General features: G+C 36.9%; 2 protein-coding genes and 2 non-coding genes across 4 annotated transcripts; 3 read left to right on the forward strand and 1 right to left on the reverse strand.

The window, feature by feature from the left end:
- Positions 1 to 3566: 3566 nt before the first annotated feature.
- Positions 3567 to 3673, forward strand: LOC135150942 (small nucleolar RNA R71). Its single transcript, XR_010289402.1, has one exon. It is a non-coding gene; the product is annotated as a small nucleolar RNA R71 (small nucleolar RNA).
- A 5395-nt stretch (positions 3674 to 9068) lies between these two features.
- On the reverse strand, positions 9069 to 10630 carry LOC135150382 (uncharacterized). The gene is made up of 3 exons (XM_064086665.1): positions 10499 to 10630; positions 9479 to 9895; positions 9069 to 9350 (listed from the first exon to the last, which is right to left on the reverse strand). Exons 1-3 carry the CDS (start codon positions 10628 to 10630, stop codon positions 9069 to 9071), a joined length of 831 nt encoding a protein of 276 aa, XP_063942735.1.
- Positions 10631 to 10760: 130 nt separating this feature from the next.
- Positions 10761 to 10867, forward strand: LOC135150919 (small nucleolar RNA R71). The gene has a single exon (XR_010289380.1). It is a non-coding gene; the product is annotated as a small nucleolar RNA R71 (small nucleolar RNA).
- A 3997-nt stretch (positions 10868 to 14864) lies between these two features.
- LOC108226020 (uncharacterized) lies at positions 14865 to 16582 on the forward strand. The gene is made up of 3 exons (XM_017400974.1): positions 14865 to 14883; positions 15989 to 16206; positions 16289 to 16582. Exons 1-3 carry the CDS (start codon positions 14865 to 14867, stop codon positions 16580 to 16582), a joined length of 531 nt encoding a protein of 176 aa, XP_017256463.1.
- Positions 16583 to 26686: the final 10104 nt, after the last annotated feature.

A 26686-nucleotide genomic window follows, 5' to 3' on the forward strand; every position in this document is an offset into this window, starting at 1 on the left:
ATTTCACATCGTGAAGGAATTTCTTGCGTTGAGCATAAGAGAATTCTGGAGGAATGACCTTACTCACCAGATAATTTACAATGTCAGCAAACCATGGCTCTTCGGCCTCAACTCCAAACAACTGTTCATCTGGGAAGAATTCATTGATTAGAGTGTTGTCGGTAGTTTGTTTGCTATGATCTTCTTGTCGGGATAAATGATCCGCTACCTGATTTTCTGTGCCCTTCCGATCTTTAATTTCTACATCAAACTCTTGGAGTAATAGAACCCAACGAATTAGCCTTGGTTTGGAATCCTTCTTTGAAATGAGATACCGAATGGCTGCATGATCAGTGTATACCACTACCCTTGTTCCAAGAAGATAAGACCTGAACTTCTCAAAGCTAAAGACAATAGCTAGAAGTTCTTTTTCAGTAGTAGTGTAGTTCAATTGTGCATCATTTAATGTTTTGCTGGCATAATAGATAACATGAAACACATTACTTGTACGCTGGCCCAGTACAGCTCCTACAGCATAATCACTGGCATCACACATTAATTCGAATGGTTTACTCCAATCAGGTGCAGTGATGATAGGTGCTGATGTCAACTTCTTTTTCAAAATTTCAAATGCTTCCAAGCACTCCTCATCAAATTTGAATGGAATGTCTTTCTCTAACAGATTGCAAAGAGGTTTGGAAATTTTTGAGAAGTCCTTGATGAACCTCCGATAGAAACCTGCATGACCAAGGAAGCTTCGGATGCCCTTAACCGAGAGTGGTGGAGGGAGATTTTTAATTGTTTCCACTTTCGCTTTATCAACTTCCAGTCCCTTGGCAGATACTTTATGTCCCAAAATGATTCCTTCTTGCACCATGAAATGGCATTTTTCCCAATTGAGAATCAGATTAGTTTCCACACAGCGCTTAAGAACCATTCTCAGATTCGTGAGGCATTCGTCATAAGATGTTCCAAATACAGAAAAATCGTCCATGAATACCTCCACATTGATGCCGATCATCTCTGAGAATATTGCCATCATGCACCTTTGGAAAGTGGCTGGTGCACCGCATAAGCCAAAAGATACTCTTCGGAATGCAAATGTACCATAAGGGCATGTAAAGGTTGTCTTTTCTTGATCCTCCGGAGAAATAGCAATCTGATTATAGCCAGAATACCCATCCAACAGGCAATAGAATTCATGACCAGCCAACCTGTCAAGCATCTGATCAATAAAAGGCAGAGGGAAGTGATCCTTCCTTGTAGCTTTATTTAGCTTTCTGTATTCCATGCAAATCCTCCAACCAGTGACAGTTCTAGTTGAGATGAGTTCCCCTTTTTCGTTGGCTACTACTGTCATGCCTCCTTTCTTAGGCACACATTGTACTGGACTCACCCATGAGCTATCTGAAATTGGATATATGATACCTGCATCGAGCCATTTAAGAATCTCTTTCTTTACAACTTCCTTCATGATAGGATTTAACCTTCTCTGTTGTTCCACTGAAGGTTTGCTTCCTTCTTCAATGAGAATTTTGTGTTGACAAAAGGATGGACTGATTCCCTTGATATCAGCTATAGTCCACCCAATTGCTGTTTTGAATTCCCTTAGCAGCCTCAAAAGTTTTTCCTCTTCCTAACCTGACAAGTTAGCTGCAATAATAACAGGAAGAGTAGAACATTCACCAAGAAAAGCATACCTCAAGTGATCCGGTAGCGGTTTAAGTTCAAGTTTAGGTGCTTCGATCACTGATGGTTGTAGTGGTTTATGATCTTCCTTTTGTTCCTCCAAGCCAAGAGATTCGACAGGTGGTTCAAAATTCCTTCGCCAAGGTGATGAGTTAAGATGATGGATTTCTTCCAATTCTTCTTCACTGTCCAATTCCTCATCATTGGTAAGGATTGCTTCCAATACATCATTCTGTAAAACCCACTGGCTATTAGCTTCTGCCGTAGTATCAAGTACATCCATACTGAAACAAGATTCCTCATCAGTTGGTAATTTCATTGCATTGAATACGTTGAACGTGACCGTCTGATCTTGTATTCTCATTGTAAGTTCCCCTTTTTGGACATCGATTAACGTTTGCCCGGTGGCTAAAAAGGGTCTACCCAAGATGATAGGAATTCTTTTGTCTTCTTCAAAATCAAGAATCACGAAGTCGGCTGGAAATATTAATTTATCAACCTTGACCAGCACATCTTCAATTATACCCCTCGGATATGTGATCGAACGATCAACCAGCTGTAAAGACATGTTTGTCGGCTTGAGCTCTGGCAGGCCAAGTTGTGTGAAGATCGATAGAGGCATCAGATTGATGCTAGCTCCCAAGTCGCACAGACACTTATCAAAAGAGAACTTCCCAATAGTGCAAGGGATAGTAAAGCTTCCCGGGTCTTTAAGCTTAGGTGGTAATTTTTGTTGAAGCACAACACTACATTCCTCCGTTAAAGCTACTGTCTCTAACTCCTCGAGCTTTAGCTTTTTTGAAAGAATACCCTTCATGAATTTGGCATAGCTAGGCATTTGCTCGAGCGCTTCTGCAAACGGAATGTTGATGTGAAGCTTTTTGAAAACTTCAAGGAATTTACCAAATTGCTTATCCAGCTGCTGTTTTTTTAACCTCCTAGGAAACGGAGGTGGTGGATATAATGGCTTTGATACCGGAGCAGCTGCAGGGATAGCCCTGTCCATTTCAACAGTAGGTTTTATGCCAATTGTATTCGAAGGAAGTTCTGCTGTAATTTCTTGCGATTCATCATCCTGATCTTGTACTAATGTTGAGGTTGGCCCTGTTGTAGTTTTTCCAGATCTCAGCGTAATGGATTGGACTTGCTCTTTATGGTCCCTCTTACCTGGTACCTCTGTATCACTAGGGAGATTCCCCTGTGGTCTGCTTAATAAAGCATTAGCTAACTGACCGACTTGTGTCTCCAAGGCTTTTAAAGTTACTGCCTGACTCTTGTACATGAGTCTTAGCTCTTCCATGTCAGACCTTTCGTTAGCTGATTGCCCATGATTCTGAAATCCCGGAGGGTGATATGGCTGTTTAGGTGCATACTGCCGTGAAGTTCCAGCCTGACTACACTGTTTAGGTCCCTGTTGAAATCCTTGTTGAGGTTGATTATAACCCTGATTATTACTCCAGCTGAAATTAGGATGATTTCGGTTGTTAAGATGGTAAGTAGCTGGAGCAGGCTGTTGACCTCTCTGAAAGTTGCTCACAAATTGTACTGATTCACTAGAAATGGCACACTGATCAGTAGAGTGAGTACCCGCACATAATTCGCAAATTGAGATTGGATGTTGAATTCCTTGGTTAGCTAGAGAATCGACTTTCATCGTGAGAGCCTTAAGTTGAGCAGCAATAGCTGTAGACGTGTCAAGATCAAGAACTCCGGCTACCTTCCCTTGAGTAAGTCTTTGAGTAGGGTTCTGATATTCATTAGCAGCCATCATTTCAATAAGATCATAAGCTTCTTCATAACTTTTAGCCCATAGCGCTCCTCCAGAAGCAGCATCAAGCATAGGTCTGGATTGAGGTCCAAGACCATTATAGAAACTGTTTATTTGCATCCAATCCGGCATGCCATGATGGGGACACTTCCTTAGCATCTCCTTATATCGCTCCCAGGCTTCACAGAATGTTTCTCCTGATTGTTGAGAGAATTGAGATAGAGCATTTTGTAGTGCAGCAATCTTTGCCATGGGGAAGAATTTAGTGAGAAATTTCTGAGCTAGATCTTCCCATGTAGTAATCGAACCAGATGGTAAAGAATGTAACCATCCCTTAGCCTTATCTCTCAGTGAAAATGGGAAAAGCCTTAGCTTCACAGCATCATCAGAGACTTCATTAAATTTGAAAGTGTCACAGATCTCTATAAAATTACGTATATGCATATTAGGGTCTTCAGTAGGAGAACCCCCATACTGTACCGAGTTCTGGACCATTTGAATAGTTCCTGGTTTGATTTCAAAGGCTTTGGCTGCGATTGCAGGCCTGACAATGCTTGACTGGATATCATCGATCTTTGGCATAGAGAAATCCTTCAATGCCTTACTGTCTGGTTGTGCTTCAGGTTCTGTCATTGTTTCAGAATCAGAAGAAGAAGAAGATGAATCAATTGCTTCCTTACGAGCTCTAGAACGTGTTAGCATAAACGCGACCCAAGTACCTGAAATAAAGAAAAGAAGAAAAGTGAGAAGAGAATAGAATCCTAGTCAGTGAATTTTAATGCACACTGATGACAAGTACATAAACTAATTAATTAACACCGAGTCCCCGGCAGCGGCGCCAAAAACTTGTTCGCAAAAATCTACACGCAAGCGCACGTGATCACAAGTAATATATTAAGTTCGATCCCACAGAGACTGGTGAATTAAGAATACGCACCTATGCAACAATGTATGAGTAATTTTCACTGCTAAGACAATTAAAAAGGATGTGTTCTTTTATACTAATAACTAAATTTACTAATCAAAATCAGAATAGGAAAACACATGGGATTCTAACTTTATTATCGAATTCATCTAGAATTGAAATTACTGATTAACATGCGACTGTTGATCCTAATCAGACAACACGAAAGTAATACATGCCAACTCTCGTTGCACACCTATCATACCAATCAAAATCCACAATTAAGACAGAGATCTCATGGACACCAACAAAGCTCAGACCCTATATCTCTATAGCGGTGGTGTAAGCAGAGAGGTTTAATAGCAAGTCGTCTATCGTGATTACACAGGGTGATAAAAATAGTTCAAGTCTACCACAAATTATGTTTCATTCACATAATCCTATGTTTACATGGCATAGTTCTAAATTCAATCATCCACTCTCGCTTCAGAAAGAATTAACAAACAACTTAGAAGTTAGCTACGCTCCTAAGAAGAATAAGCACGGCGCATGCAAAGAAATCAACGTACGTCACAAAATCAAGTAATTAATATTCGTTACTAGACTACATCGATAAATCCATTAGAATCCCATGAAGGCGGTTAGTTCATAATCGAACTAATCGACATCATGGGTTCTAATGAAAACATGATAAATAAAATACGAGAATTAAGCGGAATAAAAGTACTTGAATTAATAATAAAGAACACAACGTTACAGATTTGATGTTCACGATCTCGCTCGAAACTGTCACTTCCTCGCTAAGAACGATCCAATACAAAACTGATAATGTGCTTGATTACAAAAAACTAAACTATGATATTATTTTCTCTAAAACTACTTGGAGGCTAGGGTTTTACACATGAGAAAATAAAATACATTGACCAAGTCAACCGGGCCTCGACCGCTGCTCAATTCCCTCAGAAAAGCTTCAAAAATCGGCCCGGAACAATTCTGCTGGGCGCAGCCGCGCTAAACTAGCGCAGGCGCGCTAGTGGGACAGTAGCTAGCGCGGGCGCGCTAAGATCTAGCGCGGGCGCGCTAGTGTCTGCCACTGGCAGTCCTGATTCTTCGTTTTCAACTCGTTCTCGCGTGTAAACCCTTCCTTGCTCTAGTACCACTTCCGTAGGTGATCACGGTTGCATTTAGCTCATGCAACAAGCCCTTTAAACCCCTAGATAGCTCTAGTGGACGAGTGCGTTCTCGTGAGGGTTTGTAGAAGATATACCCACAAAATCCCAAGTCGTGATGAATCCACAATTCTCTATTCTTGCAAATAATGCACCAAAAACAACCTAAAATGATAGAAAATCACTTCATCACCTCAACTCGTGACCTGCACAGAAAAACACTAAAAACACATCAAAAGACACTAATCACTTAAGTACAACCAACCAATTTAAGTGGAAATGAAGGCCTATAAGTGTGTATAAATACCACTTATCAATATATATATATATATATATATTTTTTCTGATTTTTTCTCTTTTTGTTTCTTTTTTTTAAACCAGTAATAATCTCGAAAAGCGTGGGTTGCCTCCCACGAAGCGCTTGTTTTACGTCATTAGCTTGACGTGAAATCCTGAGAATCAAACAATAGCAAGAACGATGCTTTCATCTCACGGTTCACCGTTCCTCCGAAGTAAGGCTTCAACCTCTGACCATTCACTTTAAATGCTTGATCTGATAGTGTTTCAAAGATCTCTACTGCACCATGTGGAAACACCGTCTTAATAGTGAAAGGACCTGACCACCTTGACTTCAACTTTCAGGAAATAGTCTAAGACGAGAATTGAAAAGCAGAACTTGCTGACCAAGCACGAATTCCTTGTGCACCAGTTTTCTATCATGCCATCTCTTGACTTTTTCCTTGTAAAGCTTATTGTTCTCATACGCCTGAAGCCTAAACTCGTCGAGTTCATTAATTTGAAGTATTCGCTTCTCACCAGCAGCTGTCATATCAAAGTTCAATTTCTTTAGGGCCCAATATGCTTTGTGCTCTAACTCCGCGGGCAAATGGCATGCTTTTTGCATAGACCAACTGAAAAGGGGACATCCCCAATGGAGTCTTATAAGCCGTTCTATAGGCCCAGACGGCCTCATCAAGCTTCAACGCCCAATCTTTCCTCGAAGGACTCACAACTTTCTCTAGGATTCGCTTGATTTCCCGATTAGATACCTCAGCTTGCCCATTTGTTTGAGGATGATAAGCAGTGGCAACTCTATGATTAATACCAAACGTTTCCATCAGCGTTGTGAACTTATGATTGTAAAAGTGTGATCCTTCATCACTGATTATAACTCGAGGAGTACCAAAACGAGTGAATATGTTCTTCTGAAGAGAACTGATGACTACTACAGCTGTGTTGGTTGGTAAAGCCTTGACTTCAACCCATTTAGACACGTAATCCACAGCAAGAAGAATGTAGAGATTATTGCAAGATGAGATAAAAGGTCCCATGAAGTCAATACCCCACACATCAAAGATTTCAACCTCAAGGAGTACATTGAGGGGCATTTCGTCCCTTCTAGAGATATTACCAACCCTTTGACAACGATCACACTTCAACACAAACTGATGAGCGTCCTTAAAGAGCGTAGGCCAAAAGAAACCCGCCTGTAGAATACGAGCAGCTGTCTTCTGTCCTCCATAGTGTCCTCCATAAGTAGAGTCGTGGTAAGCTTGCAAGATTCCTTCAATCTCACTGTATGGAATGCACCTTCTGATAATTTGATCGGAACCCTGACGAAACAAGAATGGCTCATCCCAACGATACCACTTCGCCTCATGAAGGAACTTTTTCTTTGAGCATAAGACAAATCAGGAGGAATGACATTACTCACAAGATAATTCACTATATCCGCAAACCATGGCTCTTCCACTTGGACCCCAAATAATTGTTCATCAGGAAAAGACTCATTGATCAAAGTGGTATCTTTGGATGCTCGCGCTTGATCTTCCAACCGAGAGAGATGATCGGCCACCTGATTTTCAGTACCCTTTATATCCTTGATCTCTAACTCGAATTCCTGAAGCAAGAGAACCCATCGAATCAATCGAGGCTTCGAGTCTTTCTTCGATACCAGATTCCGAATAGCATCATGATCAGTGTAAACCAACACCTTTGTCCCAAGCAAATAAGACCTGAATTTCTCGAATCCATAAACAATAGCCAGTAGTTCCTTCTCCGTAGTAGTGTAATTCAGCTGAGCACCATTGAGAGTCTTACTAGCATAGTAAATCACGTGAAAGATGTTACTTTTCCTCTGACCAAGCACGGCTCCCACTGCAAAGTCACTAGCATCACACATCATCTCGAACGGCTCATTCCAATCAGGTGCAGTAATAATAGGTGTTGTGGTTAACTTCTTTTTGAAAGTTTCGAACGCAGCCAAGCACTCTCCATCAAATTTGAAGGGCACATCCTTCTCTAACAAGTTACACAAGGGTTTGGTGATTTTAGAGAAATCCTTGATGAACCGTCGATAGAAACCCGCGTGACCAAGAAAACTCCGAATCCCCTTTACTGAAATTGGTGGAGGAAGATTTTCAATAGTCTCCACCTTAGCTTTATCCACCTCAAGACCCTTGTTCGAAACTTTATGCCCCAGAATTATGCCTTCTTGAACCATGAAGTGGCATTTTTCCCAATTAAGAACGAGATTAGTTTCCACACATCTTTTTAGCACCATCGTCAAGTTGCTCAAGCATTCATCATAAGAAGTACCGAACACAGAAAAGTCATCCATGAACACCTCAACATTGGTACCAATCATCTCGGAGAAAATAGCCATCATTCATCTCTGAAAAGTTGCTGGTGCACCACAAAGTCCAAAAGAAAGACGACGGAAGGCAAACGTGCCAAAAGGGCAAGTGAAAGTGGTTTTCTCCTGATCCTCTGGTGCGATACAAATCTGATTATATCCTGAATACCCATCAAGAAGACAATAGTACTCGTGACCGGCCAACCTATCAAGCATCTGATCAATGAAAGGCAACGGAAAGTGATCTTTTCTGGTGGCTTTATTGAGCTTCCGATAATCCATGCATATTTTCCAACCTGTGACTGTTCGCGTCGGAATGAGCTCATTCTTCTCATTAGCTACCACGGTCATGCCTCCTTTCTTAGGCACACATTGAACAGGGCTCACCCAAGAACTATCCGAGATTGGATAAATAATGCCGGCATCAAGCCACTTAAGAATCTCCTTCTTAACCACTTCTTTCATGATTGGATTGAGTTTTCTTTGATGCTCAACAGTGGGTTTACTACCCTCCTCGATCAGAATTTAATGTTGACAATAAGAAGGGCTGATTCCCTTGATATCTGCGATAGTCCATCCAATGGCTGATTTGAACTCCCGAAGAATTCTCAAAAGCTTTTCTTCCTCGATACCTGAAAGGTTAGATGCAATAATCACAGGTAGAGTAGACGCTTCGCCAAGGAAGGCATACCTTAGGTGTTCGGGAAGTTGCTTAAGCTCAAGTTTAGGAGCTTCGACAATAGAGGGTTTCAACCGTTCATGAGAATCCTTCAATTCCGATAACCAAGAGATTCAATTGGAGGTTCCATCCTTCTTCTCCAAGGAGAAGCATTCAAGTATTAAAGGTGTTCTTCTTCCTCCTCATCTCCGAATTCTGAGTCACCTGATAGAACCCTTTCCAAGATGTCAGTTTTCAGCCTGTTGTCAATTTCCGAATGAGCATTCCTCCTCATCTGATGGAAGTTTTATGGCATTGAACACGTTGAAAGTGACCATCTGATCTTGAACTCTCATTGTGAGTTCACCCTTCTGAACATCAATCAAAGTCCGCCCCGTCGCAAGGAATGGTCTCCCCAAGATGATGGGAATCTTCTTATCTTCCTCAAAGTCGAGAATGACAAAATTAGCAGGGAAGATTAGTTTATCTACCTTTACCAACACATCTTCAACTATCCCCCTTGGGTATGTAACCGAACGATCAGCCAGCTGCAAAGACATATTAGTAGGTTTCAGCTCCGGAAGACCAAGTTGCATGAAAATAGACAAGGGCATCAGATTGATGCTAGCTCCCAAATCACATAAACACTTGTCGAACTACAAATTCCCAATAGTACACGGGATTGTGAAACTTCCCGGACTTTTAGCTTCGGGGGCAATTTCTGTTGCAACACAGCACTAAACTCCTCGGTCAAAGCCACAGTCTCTAATTCCTCAAGTTTGTGTTTTCGAGAGAGAATACCTTTCATGAATTTAGCATAACTCGGCATTTGTTCTAGAGCCTCCGCAAACGGTATGTTGATTTGTAATTTCTTGAAAACCTCGAAAAACTTGGCGAATTGTTTGTCGAGCTTATGCTTCTGAAGTCTCTTCGGAAAAGGTGGAGGTGGATATACTTGCTTGGCCCCAATATCAGTTTTCGGGCTAGACTTCTCGGCTGAATCCTTGCTTGCTTCCTCGTTGATTTTAGTCTTGTCAGCTGCAACAACAATTTTTCCACTATCAGACTCAGATGAGAGCACGGGTGTTTCAACCTGTTGATCACTCTCTTCCTTGTTTCGCTCTGTTGCTGATTCTTTTTCCTTCGTAACCTTTCCGGACCTCAAGGTGACAGCCTGTACCTGTTCCTTCACTTCCTTCTTGCCCGGATTGGCCGCAGTATCACTAGGAAGAGTTCCTTGTGGTCTATTAATCAACGCATTAGCAATTTGCCCAATCTGATTCTCCAAAGTCTTGATTGACACTGATTGGCTTTTAACCATTAGTCTTAATTCTTCCAATTCTGATCTTTCATTGGAAGACTGTCCAGCCACCCCATGATTTTGTTGCTGGAATCCAGGTGGATGGAATTGCTACCTCAGTGCAAACTGTTGTTGAAAACCAGAAGGGTTAAAAGGTCTAGATCCTTGTTGCTGAAACTGTTGCTGCTGTTGTGGCATGTAGTTCTGATTATTGCTCCAGCTGAAATTCGGATGATTCCGATTATTGGGATGATAAGTGGCCGGAGCTGGCTGTTGCGACCTCTGAAAGTTGCTCACAAACTGAGCGGATTCGCTCGATATAGCACACTGATCCGAAGAATGTGCTCCAGCACAGAGCTCGCAGACTGAAGGTGGCTGCTGATTTCCTAGATTTGCCAAAGAATCCACCTTCATAGTAAGAGCCTTAAGCTGAGCAGCTATGGCTGAAGTAGCATCAACATCCAGAATCCCTGCTACCTTTCCCTGATGAAGACGCTGAGTAGGATTCTGATATTCATTTGCGGCCATCATCTCGATCAACTCATAAGCCTCATCATAGCTCTTAGCCCATAGAGCTCCACCTGATGCTGCATCGAGCATTGGCCTCGATTGAGGACCCAAGCCATTATAAAAGCAATTAATCACCATCCAATCAAGCATCCCATGATGTGGGCACTTTCGAAGCATCTCCTTGTAGCGTTCCCAAGCTTCACATAAAGTTTCACCAGACAGCTGAGAGAATTGAGTGATAGCATTCCTGATTGCAGCTGTTTTAGCCATAGGGAAGAACTTAGTAAGAATTTTCTGAGCCAGATCCTCCCATGTCGTAATAGATCCTGCAGGAAGAGAATGCAACCATCCTTTAGCTTTATCCCTCAGAGAGAATGGGAACAACCTCAATCTGATGGCATCGTCAGTAACACCATTGAACTTGAAAGTGTCGCAGATCTCAATGAAGTCCCGAATATGCGTATTAAGATCCTCAGTTGGAGAACCCCCAAACTGCACTGAGTTCTGCACCATCTGAATAGTGCTCGGTTTGATTTCGAAAGTGGTGGCCTGAATTGCTGGCCTGACAATGCTCGACAGAATGTCATTGATTTTAGGCTCAGAGAAAGCCTTAAGAGCCTTAGTATCATTCACAACTGGTGGTCGATCAACCATTGTAGTACTCACTGTCGTTTCTTCCTTAACCAATGCTTCCTTACGAGCCTGAGAACGTGTTCGCATACACGTCACTCAAGTACCTGAAACACACACCACGAACTAAAGTGAGAAAAGAATCCAAGTCACTGAACTTTAACGACCACTAATGACAAGCACATAAACTAAAATAAAACACCGAGTCCCCGGCAGCGGCGCCAAAAACATGTTCGCACAAAATCACGCAAGTGTACGTGGTCACAAGTAATATAGAATATAATTCAAGTTCTTTCCCACAGAGACTGGTGTATTCAGAAATATGCACTTATGCACCAATGTATGATTATTATTCAATGCTTAGACAAGTATCAAATTGGGTTTTGGTTTTCTACTTAACTAATTCGATTCGAATTATGAAACTAAGAATTATCAACTAAGAGAATAACGATTTACTAATGAGAATAAAACATGGGATTCTAGCTTCATTAACAACTTCATTCAGAGTTCTACCTTTATTCGATTGTAATGGTTGATAACTAATCAGATAACACGAGACTGATACACGCTAACTGTCGTTATACGTGCACCATACTGCTACACATCCACAATTAAGATAGAAAGTAAACAGACACCAATTATGCATAGACCCTATATGTCTATAGAATTTGAAAACATAACGGTTGAAGAGCAAGTTATCTATCAAGAGTACACAAGGCGATGCAAGATGGGTAAAATTACATCACAAGTCATGTTATCGAACACGAAACCTATGCTCGCATGGCAAGTTCTAAATCAATATATTCACAGTCGCTTCCATAAAGATTAACAAGCAATCCTAGATGTTAGCTACGCATCCAAGACGAATAAGCACAACCAATACGAGGGAATCAAACCATCACATATGAATAAGACAAATTAACTACTGAAATTCATCGATAAATCCGCTAAAATCCCATGACAATGATTAGTTCATAATCGAACTTCTCATCATCATGGGTTCGAATGTAAACATGTTACTGAATAGGAAAAACAAAGTCAAAGTACTAGAATAAGAGTTAAGAAACAAATCTGAAACGAGCATCCAAAGTTACGCCTACTTCGATGAATTACAAAAGTGAAAAGTATGAAATTGATCTTGATCTTCTCCGTAGCCGTCACGTGCTCTCCAACTTGTTGCTACCCTCAAAACCCTCGTAATCCTATTATATGTATATGAACGGGCTCTTTTAAGTGTATTAAAAGATGTAGAAAAGTGTTTCGAGCCCAATTAGAAAACCCACAAAATATCAAATCCCGTCAGACCTCAAGGCCTTGAGATTCCAGGTCAAGCCCTTGAGTTCTCCCCTGAGCATCTTCTGTCCGAGTCAAGGCCTTGAGATTTTACATCAAGGCCTTAAGATTTCACCCTGAGTCTTCTGTTTCAGTCAAGGCTTTGAGACTTCACATAAAGGCCTTAAGAGTCTTCTGTTTGAGTCAAGGCCTTGAGATTTCACATCAAGGCCTCGAGATCCTGCTCATTCCTTTGCACACTTTCGCACTCTATTTTATGAACTCCAACCACCATATAAGCCTAGAAAATTCCATCCTCCCTCCATCTAGGTGCTCTACACACATCAACACAAAAACACATCAGACATACCAAATTCTTGAGGCCAAATCATCAATTTAAGTCAAAACGAAGGCTTCCAAGTGGATATGAAATCCACTTATCACTCCCAAAATTTGAATTTCAAATTCGTTGTAAAAACAACATATGTTTCCCCCTTGCGAAATAGCTGTTAATTGCATCGTTTTCTTTTCATCATATTTTTTTGCACAATTAGTCTCATCTCCTCTTTTCTCTGATTTTTAATTGTATTTATTGACTTCTCTGATCTGTTTTCGTTGTTTTGCACTTTAAATTTTGTTTGTTCTGATTATTTCCCTGATTTGTTTTTTCTGCAGGTTCGATTTTGTAGAACAAATACTGAAACGATTTTTAGTTAAATTACAACGCATCTTCAGGTTTTTAAACCCTTTTTCGTATTTTCTTCTATGATTTTAGACTTTATGTCATTGACGATATAAGGTTGATTGATAGTTTGACATGGGTGTTACTATGTTTTTTCAGATTTATGATTATTGAGATGGGTGATGTTATACATCTAGATTTTTTCCCAACTTACATTACGAGGTGTTTGATAAAATGTGTGAGAGAATTTCTAGATCTTTGAATTTTCATCCTATACACATTTTCTCAACTTAATTTTGTTTAATATTATGCAGGTTGCAGGTTGTGTGTTGTACATTTGATCAATGTAGTGTTTGAGCTGCACTTATCTTCGTTCGGTTGTCTTTTTGGATTCTCAGGAAAAGGCTCTTTTAAAGTCGCCACCACAAAACTTGGATACTTTTGTGTTATTAAAAGCTATTGTGTGTGTGTGTGTGTCTATATATATAGGCTCATGGTCAAATAAAAACCACTCTTAAAATTAAAACTAGAAACCAGTTTCCCTACCACTATTTATAACTACGGGTATCACTAATTTATACGGCACTAATCACTGTTTTTATACAGTATATAAACAGCGATTTTTATTATCAAAATTGAGAAAATCTACTTATCTAAATTATTGATAATCGATTATAGATGATTAATTTCATCCGTAGGAAGGTTCTTGGTGGTAGGAAGCAGCAAGAGAAGTTGTATGATGATGGTAAGTAGTCGTTAGTTTTGTAAGTTATGATGGAAAGTGTATGTGACTATTGGTGATGATAGACAATGGTGGCTAGTCATAGAAACATTTGGTAATGGTGGTAGAGGTCCATTATTACGATTTGGGTGAAGATGATGGTCATATACGTTGCATATATGTGTATATATATATTTATATTCGCGAGATATGCTATATATAAATTAGTGATATGTTATGTACAAATTAGTGATTTCTGTAGTTAAAATAGTGATAAAATACTGTCTAGAAACTGGTTTTTAGTTTTTAGGCTAATTTGGTTTCTATTGGAGTATGACTCTCTATATATATATATATATATATATATAGAGAGAGAGACATACTCTAATAGAAACCAAATTAAAATAGAATCTAGAAACCACAAGCCCAGCCTACTAAATTACACTTCCAGCCCAGTAGTAGCCCACACTTAAACAAAACTGCTACAGTTAAAAATTGAAAAACAACTCACACCGATACACACGATACACACGACTCGCGTACAACGGTTCATCACCTCCACTACTCCACTGTTCATCATCGCGCTACTCCACCGAGCTTCAGGTACGTCTCCAATGGCGATTTCTTCAACTTTTCCCCTTTTTTTGTTCTAATTAGGTATATTACAGCTTCTACGAACAAATTCGAGGCGATATTTGGATCTCGCAACCGCAGCTTTAAGCACCGAGCAAAATCACTTGAACATTTGTTGAATAGGTACTTTTATGTAGTTTAGTAGTATTTATAGTTAGTTCATCATCTTAATCAACTCGTATTTTTAGTGCATGTTGCTTTTTTTGAATTTTAAGGGTTTTGTTGTATATTATTGTGAAAACTGACTTTAATCTACTAATGTTCTTTCATAACAGCTGTTAATTAGCTTATTTCACTGTGAAAGCTACTAAAATATGGCTAGAACTAGAGGAGGTATGTTAAATTAGGGTTTTATCACTGTTTTTTTAATTATTTGTGATTTCCAGCATTTACTTGTCTGAGTATGTTGATTTATTGAATAAGATGTTGATGAATATGTTGATGATTTGGTTATTTGTTGAAATCAGTACGTAGAGTACTTAGTGCATATTACTCATTTTGTTGTGATATAATTAGTGGTATTAGTCTAATATATTTAGTGATACAGGCGCATTACTGTAGTATCCTTATGTGTTTCACAAGTTTGAGGATGTAATTTGTTAAGATTCCAAGTTGTTGATGATGTTTGTAAACTGTATAAAGCTGACCAAATTGGTAAAGTCGCGCACACACAACAGTCGCAACCAGTCTCACTTCACATACATATACATTATACAAGGCAACTTATTAAATACAGACTTGTAGACCTCTTATTAGTCAAGACTGAAATGTAAAACTGAAATATTTCTTTAATAAAACTATTGTAGCAGTAATAGTTAGTTGCCCTTGATTAATATCTGGAGTTGCATCATCTGATAATAACTACACAAATCACAAATAAACATTTAATACTTATCATATGTATTATCATATCACATATGTGTATCTGTGGTGTCTGTGCTTTTGTTTGTTAATAACAATATGATATTTTGATACTACTAGTACTATCTGCACTGTAACCAGATGTTTCTACCAGTGATATCACATATCGATGTGCTAAGTGTTTCTTATCACATAATTTTTTAAGCCTAATAAACAGAGCAATTTGTAAAGAAATTAAGGACATGCATTAGATAACACATAAACAGCTAGTTAATGAGATTTACTATCTAGTGCAGAGTACTGAGCTTTGATGATTAAAATATGTATCGAATTGGGCTTAGGTACTATGCTGGATACACATTTGAATTACAAAACTATATACACTTTAATCAATATCACTAAAATATATTAACTATATCACTAAAATCTATTAACTATATCACTAAAATATATTAGCGATATCAGTAAAGTATATTAGCAATATCACTAAAATACAACTGCTTAGTATAAATTTGTGAATATATTTCTTGTTAAATAGTGTATTTTACATGTATTTGCAAGTTTTATGATTTTGCAGGTTACATAGTTCAATGCAGAAGAAGTTCAAGACTTCGTGCACAAAGTTTGTCAAAGTTTACAAACACTCCAGATAATCCTGTAGATTTAGAATCCGAAGCTCAAGAAAACATGAATACCAACAGCATACGAGAGAAAAGACCACTTGCAAAAGTCTATCGACATCCAGATAACAAAATCACAAAGAGTACTGCTAGAAGGAATATCAAAAATCTTTCTGTATGTGATCAACTACATTATTTCTTAGTTGTATTATTGATTTATAAATTCGTCTAACTCATTATTTTGTATGATTTCCCAGGGAAATAATTTTGTTGATGAAGTACAAGAGGAGGAACAAAATGGTGATAATCTGGTGGATGAACAAGATGCAGAGCAAGATAATGAACAAAAAAGTGATGAAGATATGCAAGAAAATGAAGAAGATAGTGCACAAGAAGAAACTGAACAAGAAGACAGTGCACAAGAAGATGATATGGACCAAGAAGATAGTGCAGAAGAAGAAGATAATGCACAAGAAGATGACGAACAAGACGATATACCAAACGAAATTGAAGAAGAAAAAGATGATGAACAAGAAGAGGATGAAACATAAAATCAAGATCAAGTCAACAATGCACAACCAAAGATTAAAATAACAAAATTAAAAAGGAAAAAGGTAGAATATATCTTCACGTTCTTCATTCTTAAATAATAAAACTAAATGTTCTTACACATGAATTATTTTATGTTCTTAACAGGAAGTTACATTTGAAACTCAGATACCAAGAAAAAGGATTGCCGGAACATTATATCCAACATTGAAGTTCATGAACAAAGATTTTCAGGTTTTTTTTATTTATTTCGTTACTTAGAATTAGAAATTTAAGTAGAATATGATTGAATAAGATTGGTATGAGTGTGGAATGATGGTGATGCCCTGCACTGTCCTTTCTTGTGGTTTCTACCACACTAATTATTTCCTCTTTTTTCCTTACAAAACAAAAGGGGCTAAACATGTAAATAAGGCAAAAGTGGAGGTCAAAATAAGGATTTCTCCAAAGCATTTTAGTAAGATGGTAAGTGAACTCACAAAAGAACAGAGGGACTGGGGTACAAGAGCTGGTTTTGGACTCTTTCTAGATTTTGAGCTTGATATTTTGCCAATCAAAATCGCCTACAATGTACTCCAAATCTTTAATCACCACTCAATCTCACTGAAGCTGAAGGATGCTGATATTAATATTACAAGTGAAGATGTTTTATGATGTGTTCGGCTTGCCAAATGGAGGACATCCTCTTGTTTTGGCATCACCTGGAAAGTACAGTGAAAGAATCAAAGATTGGCATGCACAATTCACTTTACCTGATCAAATAACAACACAAATGATTGTTCAAGTGATGAAAAACCAAGAAGTTAATGATATCTTCAAATTAAACTTCCTTGTTGTTATGTCAAATGTTCTCATTGGTACAAAAGGAGCTTCTTATGTGGACAAACAACTGCTGCAACTTGATGATAACCTTGACAATCTCAAGAAGTATAACTCGGTAGATTTCCTCCTAAGCTACCTTGTAATTGGAATGGAAAGTTGGAACTGAACAACAACAACATTTTTTCGAGGATCACTCATCTTTCTCACTGTAAGACAACCATCTAAATATTTTTTTCTTGTCCGTATATTCTAATAGAATATAAGATGTAATTAATAGTTTTACTTGTTTTTCTTTGTAGTTGTTATATGTCGACAGTGTGAGGCACAAAGGAATTAACCTAGTTGATAGACAATTTCCTTCCTACACTGGTTCAACTCTAGAAAGGTTGAGAGAAAGACAAGAAATTGAGGTCATTGATGGAGTTTTTGGAGTTGGATCAATCCAACCAAGTTTAAAAGAATATCTACAAAAAATTGATCCTTCTGAAGCTCCAAAGACAAAGGTATGATCCTGTTAGCTGATGCAAATGTTAAACCAACTGAACAGGTACATTATATATGAATAAATAACATATACTACTATAATTCATGCAAATGATCACTATAAAACTACTATATATATCACTAGAGTATATTAGCTATATCACCTATTAAAATTTTATAATACTACCATATATATCACTATATTTCAATTCTAAATTTTGCCTTGACTTCTCAGGATGTACTTGATGATTTACGTAAAAAGGCAGAGGAACTTGTGGACATAAAGTCCAAATTTGATGAAGATTTAATGAAAGCAAGGGAAAAGTTTCCCGATAATAAAAACATTGCTATTATCGGTAAAATTCTGAAAGAATATCTCATTCCTAACCAGGAAACTGGTGATGATTTGGGTGATGAATTATCACCTGAAATAGTGGCCAGCCTAGAAGTTGTTGAGGAGATGGATAGAACAAACATAGAGATCCTTACTGACCAACAAAAAGATGATGAGAGATATGTCCCTCCTTTTTCGCTTGGACTGGATGACATAGAAAAAGAAAATAATCAAGATTTGGTCACGCCAGAGCCACAAGGGAGAGAAAAGAGCAAGCGCACAAAGAAAGTTGGTCCTTATCAAAAATCACCTTATGTTAACAGGGTGATAGATATCAAGGAAAGAATGAACAATGAAGACTTTGGATATTGGGTGTTCTTGCTAAAGAAAAGGAGCGACTTACTGTAAGTATATTGTTCTTTCCATTATATACATTTCTTTATCTGCCTACTACTAATGAATATAATTATAGGGATGATCTGTTTAAATGGGAGGATGTGAGATGTATCAAGGAACATTTGTTGACGCTGAAACCAAAAACAAGCGTCTATTACTTTGTCATCGATACATGGGCAACAATTCTAAATGACAGTGAGAAATACAAATCAGATGAGTCACCACTAAAGCTTTTCTGCACCATTGGAGATTTGGTAATAAATACTGCCTTCGTATATTCTAATTAATTTCTTTCTATTTCATAACTTAATACACCAGAATCTAATATCTTTATATCAAACAGATTTTCAGCATTGATCCAGAAAAAAAGTCAACGAAACTTATGATTCATTCGCCAGGGGGATGGACAAGATTCTTCAAACTTTTTCCATCAAAAAAGTAGAAGACACGGAAATGGTAAATGTCATTACTTAACTTATTTTGACATATCTCACCATTTCTCAAATATCTTGGACTAAAATATCTCTTTCTATGATCACAGGTGTTCTTTCCTATTAAAAAAATTTGAGCACTATTATTTGATATGTTACGGTATCAGAACAATGGGATACTTTGTAATTGACAACATTCTACGTGAAGCACAGCCAAAGGTGTACTATGGCAGGGTATTGGAGGTCTTGGTAATATATTATTTTGTCCTTCACTCCACTATTATAAATATAAACAAACACTATTTTGAGTCCACTATACTAATGTTTTGCATTTTTTTACAGCATTCACACTTTCGCAATTATATAAGTAAGAATGGAAATCCAGGTTTGGGATCGAGAGTGCGGAGAATGAAGCCTTGTTTTGTGAGTATGCCATGGCAGACTACTAACAATTCTACAAATTATGGTATTTTCCTCATGCGCCATATGGAAACTTTCAAAGGAGATACCAAAAATTGGAATACTGAGTTAACAGAAGAAGGGGTAAGAATAGTATCATATTTTACATACTTATATACTGCTTTACATTATATTGTGCATTTATATACATTATTATTATTATTACATTATACCACTTAGATATTATGTATACTTATATTTTCTATCTCACTAATTTACCATATTATTCAGGCAACACATGATAAACAAATTACTAGGCTCAGGTTCAAATACAACATAGCAATCCTCTCTTCACACCTGAATGAACTCAGAGAGCCTATCACCACAGAAGCTACATCTTTGTACAATACAGCAGAAAAGCACAATATAATCAACGTCGTCCTAGCTGGAAAAGCTGCAGAGAAGTTTCCAACAAAGAAATCTGGAAAGAGGGTGAAATTCGCAGTGAACCTCATAAGTTCATTCCATGAAGTAGACCGGTCATCTCAAGAAGGACCATCTCAAGAAGGACCACCTCCTTCTTAGTGCATTGTTTTATTGCATTGTTTTAGAATATTAGAAACTGATTTACCAAAAGTATTAGATGGCTGCATTGTGTTGATAGACTAGAAATGATTTACTGGATTGTTTTTGTATGGATATGCTTATTTTGGACACGTACTTTGAGCAATTAAAAATGATGATATTCAAAATGCAATGGTAAATATTTGGCTTTTTTACTTATGTTTCATAATTGATTCATTTTAGTTTTATCATTTTTCATTGTTTTCATAACACAATAAAGCAAGATATCACTAAAAAACACACATATCACTAAAACATGGGATGTATACTACTAAATTACACTGATAACACCACTAAATTATATTACCTATATCACTAAAAATCAACTCATTTTTACTGCAAAACTTAACAATTTCAATTTATATATTCAATATAAAAACACTAAAAGCCATTAATTGACAATGTATCAAGACTAATATGCTTTATAAAGACAATTTATAAACACTCAAAATGTACGAGTTATAGAACTCAGAACACATAAAATCGAAATGTACTAAACACTTTATAAAGACAACTGCACATGGTCTTTTAAAAATGAAAATTAAAATCATATTCACAAGATGTTCGAAACTACAGCTCCTCCATCCTTCTTTTTCTTTGGACAAGTTCTCGAATCATGAGTGGTTGCTGAGCATTCTTTACATCTTCGAACTCTTTTATTTGCTTTTGTCATTGCTTTCTCTCTATCACTGACAAGCCGCTTGAAATAATTTCCCTTGTTCCTGGAAATAGTTGGTGCAAGAATGGTAACCTCTCCAACCGGCTGTTCACCTACCATAGCTGCCATATAGTCTTTTTTAGTAAAATCAACAGCATCTCCATCATACTTTTCAAAATCACTACCTATCTGCTTAATGATTTTGTGAACCTAGTCAAGCTTATCCATTTTGTTAGGTCCGATACGAGGTTAATTAAGCTAGAAGGGGGGGGGGTTGAATAGCTTAATCACCAATTTAAAAGTTTATGCGGTGTAATGAAAAGTTTATCCCTTTTTTAAAACTTGTATCGAGAGTATGAGCAGTATATAGGTGCGGAAGCAAAAAGCAAATAAAGTAAAGTACCACACACAAGGATTTATCCTGGTTCGCGGTTGCTAACTCAACCTTTGGAGTCCACTCACCCCTACTCCAGTCCCCGAGCTCCTCCTCAGACTCGAGATTTTCTCTACTATAAAGATACTCCTTTACAGTAGGCGGAGAAGCCTTTACAAATATAGATCTTGGAGCGTAACTTCCCGTTACCTCCTCATTATAAATGTAAACTTAAAAGACTCGTTTTGGAGCGTAACTCCCCGTCACCTCCTCAAAGTCGTTGTACTCCGGGTGTAGTCTTTGAACTTCTAAACTTTTGCGGGTCTTGGACAAAGGTCTTGGGTCTTGGGTCTTGAAACGAAGATCACCTCACTTCACTTTTCCTCACTACAAAATTCAGAAAACAATATCTACGACAAATAACTTGGGTTTATAAAAAGGTTTTGGACTAGAAATGTCTAGGCCGAGTGTAGTAATATTCAACAATGAATATTTATAACTTGTATACTTTTCGAAAGATAAATATTAAATCGAAGTAAACGTTATGTCTTACTCCAAATAATATAATATATGAGTGGAGTAAAAGTATTCTTTCTTTGATAAATATACGATCTTAAAGAATCAAAGAATACTTGTATTTATAAACTCCGTGTAGATCGAATAAATTATATTCGGAGTTTTAAGTCTATTTAGCCTCGATGGCACAAGACTTATATAATTACTTCTTTATATGAAAATACGTCTATTTTCGAAGTAATATAATCTAGAAGTCTTTGCTTCTTTTCAGTATAACTCTTCTCTTTTATATAGTCTTTCAAGACTAAATTAAATCAATGAAGTTCGTAGAGAGAGAGTTGAGATTTTCTTTAACTTTAGCACAATGCAAGCCAATATAAATTCCGCAAATCCAACAATACAATATTTATACACTTATAATGATAACAACTATAAAGTGCAAAAAGTATATAAATACGTATAGTAGGCTTATTCAGTTATTAATCGCACGAAGCTCGAATGGTACTAGCGGGACTTAAACCAAGTAAGAAAAATAACGAAACAAGTTAATCGCGGAAAGTTAGATAAGGCGAGTTAAAGTGCTAAATAAACGTTAAAGAAAATAAATAGCTTTTAGATCGATTTCTTCCCAACGGAAAACAAGGTGCTAGTAGGGAATTAGATCAAGCTTTAATAAAATCGATTTGACCATCGTCAAATATAATCCTCTTTTTCGAGGTGTATAACGAAACTTTAGTTCGTATACAAAATAGTACGAATCGATGTTCGTTTATATATTTGAGAGAATATTAGATCGTACGATATAAAAATTGTTCTTGTATAATAAATCTCAAATATATCACGAACCTTTAGTTCGTGTTAGTGTATTTCGAATACAACGAATCTTTAGTTCGTATATGTAATTTGTTCGAAATAAGAAATCTCTTTTATTAGAGATATGAGATGAAAAGCTTTTGTAGAGAGTAGATCGATGATAATAACGAGCTCTTGTATAAATAAAATGGTCAGTTAAGACACGGATTAATGAAGCTAAAAATATAACCACTTACGAGAACGATCGGAAAGTTCGCCGGAAAAATTCGCCGGAGGTTCGGTAGGACTATAAGCACATGGACGAATTTGGGAAGCCCTTTGGGAGGCAAGATAGTAGTGGTTGATGAGCTAAAGTGGTGAGACAAAGCTTGGTTGGATGAACAAAGCTTGTATAACTAAAACCTTGTGTATATATGTGTATATATATATATATAAGAATGGAGGTTTTAGAGAAGAAGTATTTGTAGAGAGTGTTTGTAGATGAAAAGAGAGAGTGTATACTTAAGAAATCTCAGCACTTCTATGGCTTTTAGCATGAGAAAAATGAGTGGGGGTGGGGGTTTATTTATAGGAGGGGTTAGGTAGAATGGAGAGTTTAGATTAAATGTAAGTGTATGATGAGATTGAGAGAGATGTGGCCAATTGTGAGCCAAGCTTGTTGAATGGTGGGGAATTTAAGCATGTGCCACTATTCTCATCAGATTTGAATATATATTAAACAATAGAACTGCTTCAGTTTTGCGATTAAATGCGTATCACGTATCGTTTAATAAATATGACGAATTTCCGAAAGTCTTCAATAAATTCAACCAAAAATATGATAAATATCCAAATATTGGAAAATAAAATTCTGTGAAGTTTGGTGATTTTTGGTCAACTCTAGCTTGGTCAAACGCTCACTCGAAGTTCGAGACGACAGATAGAAAAACGCTACGAAATGAAAATTCTCGAAAAATTACGAAACTTTTACCTAACATGCCTATATATATAAAAATGACATACCCAAAGTTTCAAGTCATTCTAGCAAGTGGAAGTATTTTATCCGGATTTAAAACGATAAAAACCGCTTTTCGGAATACGATAAAATACTAAAATTCTTTTGACGATTTGTAAAAGGATTTAGACAAAAGTTTTGACTTAAATAAATACTATAAATATATTCCCTCAAAGATAAAATAGTTTGGAGTGTTGGGAAGTATATTTGAGTATTTAAATTAATTTCCTTCGAAAAATAAGGAAATATATGAAAACCGGAAAAATTAGTATTTGGTCAAAACGAGTAGACCCTTGACTGATTTTTGAAACCAAAATACTTAGAATATTGAGATTCATGATAAGTCATGAGTTTGATAATTTTTAGAAAGTATTCTAAGTATTAAAATATTTTTCTCCGAAAAAAATAGGTAATTTGAGAGACCGAGGAGAAAATATTTCACAAGTTTATAAAAACTGATATTAATATTTGCAAGGCCAAATATTAATGAGATGAAGGAGTAAATCTTTCTTTTTGATAGAAAATGTTTTTAGGAGAGAAAGATTTATTTTAAAGTTAATTTATCCCGGAAAATAAGAAATTGATAAAATAGGGAATAAATTACTTTAAATACTAAATTTTGAAAATAATGTTACATGAAGCTTTTAAAGAATATCAACATGTGAAAATCCTTTTCCCATCTTCATGTCAATTGGATTTTTCAATAGTAAGAGAGAGAAAATCGTAGAATGGCGATATTCCTCAGCATGTTTATTGCATAGAAACTCTTTTGAAAATATTTTGACACGGAAATCATTTTTCAAATCACTTGCTAAAATTAACCTTTCACTTAGAAATAATCATTTAAATTAAATGTCCATTTGGGAGGATCTAGGTGATTTAAATTTTACGTTTATTTAATAAATACCAAAATAAATTTTCCATTTCAAATTTCTTGAGCATTTCTTTACAATACTTTGATTGTGAAATATGAATGCCCTCATTGGATTGCTTAATTTGCAAGCCCAAAAAGAAATTTAATTCTCCCATCATACTCATTTCGAATTCACTACTAGAATTATTGCCTACGACATCGGTGCTTAGACATCGGTTGCTCAGACGACCGATGTTAAAGTCATTTCAGACATCAGTTTTTTTTAATCGATGTTATCATGAAATTTAGACATCGGTTGAGAAAATACCCGATGTAAATAGTTATTTTAAAAAATGAGAATTGTATAACAGACATCAGTTGAGAATATAACCGTTGTAGATTTTTCTTAGACATCGGTTAAATTTCTAACCGTTGTTAAAGTATATTTCCAAAAAAATAAAAATTAAAACAACAGCTATAAGCTACTGTGTGTTGCCCCGTTTATTTCAATTCCCGCACATAACAAAAATATTTTTCCTCCAGACCCTTAAACAAAACATTCTCCCTATCTCCCGATACATCATTCACACTCTTCCTCCTCCCTCCCGACTGATTCTCCCTCCCTCCCTCCTCACTCCGTCACTCTGCATCCACGCTGCCTCCGCCGCATCTCCGGTGTCTCGCATCTCTCACATATTTGCCTCTGCAAATTAGGGTTCTAATTGAACCCCAAATTGAATGAAGCACCAGATTGGTGCTTCGAGAACCCGCATTTCTCGACCTGAAGCACCAATTTTGGGTTTATTTCTCTCTAATTAGGTTTATTTCTACTGGGTTTTGTTTTCACTAATTTTGGGTTTTTGATTTTTGAACAGATCTTGAGGTTTGGGGCTTGAAGAGCTTGAAGAGTTTACTGAGCTCACGAATGTTATACGTATATGGGGTCTTCGAATATTGCTGCCATTTTGAGAGGACGGGCTATTTTGTTGAAGATGGATAAAGGGTGGGATTGGTTTGTTACTTTAAGTACTTTGGATTATCCTTTGATTACGAAAGATGATATGAATTATGATTATGATCCTCCCCCTTTTCTTGTTTTTTGATTGCGTTATAACTTTTATGTGAATTGTTAAAGATTCTTGATTTGTTTAGTTAACGGGGTTTGTTGTTTTGCCTAGTTTGGTAGATTTAATTGAATTGGGAAGTTGTTGAATTAGGCGGTTTAGTGTTTGGTTAAATTAAGCTTTGGATGATGTGGATCAGTGTTAAAGTTGGGATATTGTTTGGTTTGGTTTCTGAATGATGTTGAGGTTTCATATTTAAGGATCTTGGTGATGAATTTTGACTTGATTTGAAACTTTATATTAAACTATTCGAACACAGAGGTCACCTGCAAAAATATTAAACTATTTTTTGAAACATCTATGTAGAGAATTATTTATATCTCAGAGGTTGATATAGATACTTAAACTCTCATTTAAAATTATCTCTCTTGTCTCACAATTTTTCAAGGTGGGAAGATGGACTTGCTGATAGGTCATATGACTCTGATATATTTTTTAAAGCTTGTAATGAATCTGGACTACCCATGTCGTTGAAGTAGCTAATTTGAAGTTTTTGCTGTATCGTTTTTGGAACTTGTGTGGGATCATTTTTGGGGGGTTTGCATTTAAGTATTGATATGTGAAGTCTGGTCGTGGTCGCATTAGTGTTGTGTTGTTAAATCTGTATGTGTTGATGTAGTAACTAACTTCTAGCTTTTTTTATATATGTGTTGTGCCTGTTTATGTTATTCTACATAAGTGGTCAGAGGAAGGCAGGCAGGAGTGGCTTTCATCAGGTTGGGAAACGTCTTAGACTTGCAAAGGTGGGACTGTTAAGCTCGAGAGGAATAATTCTAGCACAATCCGAAAGTTGGAGAAAGTTGTTGATTCTGAAACTTCGTCATCTGCAAAAAGAAGCAAAGGTGATGAAGAACAATTCTGTTGTCGAATCCGTAAGAGTTGAAGAGAAAGTAAATAAAGAAGTGAGTGGTCCCAGTGATTTGAGAAAAGCCGCATCTAATGGGGTTCCTCCCCCCCAAGAAGCTTTATTGAAAGTCCCTGGTGAAATTAGTGAAGATCAGAGGGAAGAAGCAGATGTTGTAGACCCTTACAGACTTGCTGTTTCATTAGAGTCTATATTAGTTGGATTGTAGTTGGTAGGTACTTGGATTTGAAATTGGAGAAGTGAATATATATATATATATATATGGATGTTGTCCTGATATGATGATTGTATATGATGATTGTATATGGCTTGTTTGCATTTGATTTGGTATATTTTGGATTTAAGCAAGAACAGGGTTGCCCATTTTAATTCAATTCAAAACATATCGCTTGTATATAAAACTGATGTTTAAAACCTTGAA

Source organism: Daucus carota, chromosome 2 (assembly GCF_001625215.2).
Source record: "Daucus carota subsp. sativus chromosome 2, DH1 v3.0, whole genome shotgun sequence".
Lineage (NCBI taxonomy): Eukaryota > Viridiplantae > Streptophyta > Magnoliopsida > Apiales > Apiaceae > Daucus > Daucus carota.